General features: G+C 36.6%; 1 protein-coding gene across 1 annotated transcript; it reads right to left on the bottom strand.

Annotated features, from left to right (window-relative positions):
- Positions 1-1,228: 1,228 nt before the first annotated feature.
- LOC148691601 (uncharacterized) lies at positions 1,229-3,190 on the bottom strand. The gene has a single exon (XM_088683196.1). It carries the CDS (start codon positions 3,173-3,175, stop codon positions 1,301-1,303), a length of 1,875 nt encoding a protein of 624 aa, XP_088539322.1. The 5' UTR covers positions 3,176-3,190; the 3' UTR covers positions 1,229-1,300.
- Between the last annotated feature and the right edge of the window lie 443 nt (positions 3,191-3,633).

The raw sequence follows: 3,633 nt of genomic DNA, 5'->3' as shown, positions 1-3,633 counted from the left end.
GTCAACAATCAAGAAACAATCAAGAGCTTCGTGCTCAACTCACTCACCAGTAATCAAGGAGCTTCGTGCTCAGAACAATCAGTCGTCAACAATCAAGAAACAATCAACAGCTTCGTGCTCCAATCAATCACCAGTAATCAAGGAGCTTCGTGCTCAGAAAACAATCAAGACTTTGCAAATTGATAAAATCAAACACTTATAGGCTTCGTGCCCTAGAAAACAATTATAGGCTTCGTGCCCTAGAAATTATCACATCAAGCCACAGATCCATAAATTCTCATAACAACGAGGCAAGAATTCCACAATTATACTAAGAAACAACTCAATTTCGAAGATCAAAGCAGAAAAACCTGCTGTCGCAACCAAGATCAAAGATCCTAATCCAAGCAGATCAAGATGCCGTGCACAAACAGCTCAAAGACACCGCAGAAAAACCTTAAGCCTGATGAGCAAACCAGGATTCTCTTCACCCGTTTATTGAACCTTGGTTCTGGATACCATCATAAGCATGGCAGATTAAGCCATAAAATCTCCATCAAACAGCAAGAAAACATGAGAATGAAGAACAACAAATATCAGAGTAGAGAGAAAATTGTATCTTGAGGAAGAAGTTGTTGTATTAACTGAATCAATAAAATCTATCCTTTACAGTGATATATATACCTAAAAGCCTAAAACAAACTTACAGCTGTCAAAACTTATTAACTAAGACAGCTAATCACCTTAACCACAGCTATGCACAATATGACTAAAATACCCATACACATATCCTTGGTTAATAACCTGAGGACACAAGCAAAAACTAATGCATATTCCAGAAACACATACAAGACGATTCCTAACTGAGAAAACACTATGCATTGCAAGTACTTCAAAATCTGCCTCTTAGATTCAGCAATCTTGAATAAAAATCTAATTTGCCAGCAATTCATGGCAGTGTAGTCACTAAGCTTCTTCGTCTGAGAGAGAACAAAAGAATACCAATCAAATCACGTAATTACAGCGTAACTTCACAGAGTTCCAAGATATTCGATCAATTCTTTCAGTTGATGTGGAAAGCTCTAATTTCAGAAAGTGAAAACATATAAAAACTTCATGTTTGTGTGGCTTAATTTCTACCTTGCATCTACGAATAGAATTCGGTCTTCCTTCCATCCAGTGACGGATCCAGGATTTTAAACTCGGGGGGTCCCAATAATAAAGGTTAAAAAATTTATAGACAAAAATAACATTGAAAAGTTAAATATAATACATTTTATTCAAAAATCATTTGCATAACAATATTACAAGCTATAAAATCCTAATTCAAGCGTCCACGACGAGGTTTCATGGTATGAAAATGTTCCATGATAGCTTCATTACCAATACATGAAAAAACATCTTTCTCAATGTAAACAACTAAGCTGTCACTCAACCATTGATCTCCCATTTTGTTGCGAAGTGGACCCTTAATGATATTCATAGCGGAAAATGCCCTCTCCACTGAAGCAGTTGCAACTAGTAAAACCAAAGCCAACTGAATAAGCAAATATACATATGCAAATGTTCGATGCAACCCTTTCTCCACCATTTTCTTAGCAAGCTCATTAATTCCCCGCAATTGAGAAAAATCATTATCAGAACGCACAAAATGAATGTAAATATCAAGTTGATCTTGAAGTGACGATCTATCTCGATCCGTGAAATCTTTAGGATACATATGAGCAAGGCGAACAAGCTTCTCTTTATCAAAAGCTACAAATGAATCATTCGGACTCAAGCATGCCAAGCAAATAAGCAATTCGGTATTACCTTCAGCGAAGCGATCATCTAATTCTTTAAGTTGGAAATCAATGACCTCGAAAAAGAGCTCCACTTTGTAATGATGATGATTGATCTTTCTTGGAGCCTTACGCAATGACTTCCCTTGAATGACATATAAATCATCCATATTAGGCACCTCAATTTCATGTTCAACACAAAAAGATGATACTTTATCAACCAAAAGATCAAAATTTTCATCATTCCTCATGCAACGTAGTTGTTCTTTACATGTCTTGACTAAAGCCATTGCATTCACAATCTCTTGATCTTTTTTTTGCAATGCTTGTGACAAATCGTTTGTAACTCCTAATATGGATTTCATAAAAAAGAGGAGGAACACAAACTCAAAAGATTGTAAATCTTTTAATAACCTTTTTGCTTCACCAGCACTATCATTGTAGCAATCTTCAACAATCATGTCAAGCACATCCACCACAGATGAGAACATTGTAATCAAACTAATCAAAGCACCATAATGTGAATTCCACCGTGTATCCCCAGCACGTTTGAGACTAGTTTCTTGATTTAACCCTTGCCCCATTTCAAGACAATCATTTTCAATAGTTTTCAAGAGATTTTCTTGTTGTTTCTCTCTAAGTGCATCACGACGCTTACATGAGCATCCAACAACATTTACCAAACTATTAGTCAATGTGAAAAAAGCGGCAACATCGGAGTTTTTCTTTGCTACGGCAACAAGAGCTAATTGTAGTTGATGAGCAAAACAATGAACATAGAATGTACAACTTTCTTCATCCAATTTTTTTTTTTTAAGGCCATTGAACTCACCTCTCATATTACTCGCACCATCATAACCTTGACCTCGTAGGTTGGAGTAGCTCAAGTCATGTAGTTTCAAGAACTCATCAATGGACTCCTTTAGTTTACTTGAAGTTGTTTCGGTAACATGTTGGACTCCCACAAACCTTTCAATTACTTGACCTTTGTTGTCCACATAACGCAAAATCACCGCCATTTGCTCCTTTGTTGAAATATCACGTGATTCATCTACCATTATAGAAAAGAATTTACTCTCTTTCACTTCTTTCATAATAGCCTTAATAGTTTCGAAGGCACATGAATTGACAATATCTTTTTGAATTGAAGGAGCTATTAGCTTGAGATTTCCCGGAGCATTTTCCAACACAACTTCCTTTATTTTCTCATCATGATCCGCAAGGAATTGCAAGAGCTCTAAATAATTCCCCCTATTATTCGAAGTGTCACTTTCATCGCGGCCACGAAAAGGAAGGCCTTGTCGCAACAAGAACTTAGTGCAATCTATTGATGCATTCAAGCAAAGAAGATATTTCATACACTCTTCTTTTGATTGTTTGATCACAACTGCTTCAATATGTGTCTTTTGGTTCATTAGATAACTAGCCGCTTCTCTAGCTTTATTGTGGAAACTACCAATAGGACCAACATGTTTGTCAAAACATTCTCTTGAATTCTTCCATTTCTTAAAGCCTACCCCAGTGAAGGCATCGCTTCCTAATTGTGAAAAGTTGATTTTAAAGAGATAGCAATGAAGACAAAATGCCGCATCTTTAGATATACTATACTCCAACCAATCATATTCTTCAAACCACGAAACAACAAATCGTCGCTTTTTCTTTGCATGCAAAGTGTATGGGAACTCATACTTTGTAGGCCTACAAGGTCCCATTTGCAAATATGCTCTGCGGACCTCATCTTGAATATTAGAAGGATAGTCCTTCATTCGAATTCTTTTTCCCGGGTCTCTCTCAAGATTATTAAAATCAATGTCACACTCATTTTGTCTTGAGCTCGAACTACCCGAACAAGTAGATGGTGCTATTGGCTTTG

Source organism: Pyrus communis, chromosome 13 (genome assembly GCF_041283825.1).
Source record: "Pyrus communis isolate YQ-2024b chromosome 13, ASM4128382v1, whole genome shotgun sequence".
In the NCBI taxonomy this organism is placed as follows: Eukaryota; Viridiplantae; Streptophyta; class Magnoliopsida; order Rosales; family Rosaceae; genus Pyrus; species Pyrus communis.
Note: the sequence above shows the minus strand (reverse complement) of the source record. Positions and strands in the feature narration are given on the sequence as shown.

What these genes read in the sequence shown, in the direction of transcription:
- LOC148691601 (XM_088683196.1), bottom strand. Translation starts at nt 3,175, where the DNA reads ATGAACCAAAAGACACATATTGAAGCAGTTGTGATCAAACAATCAAAA.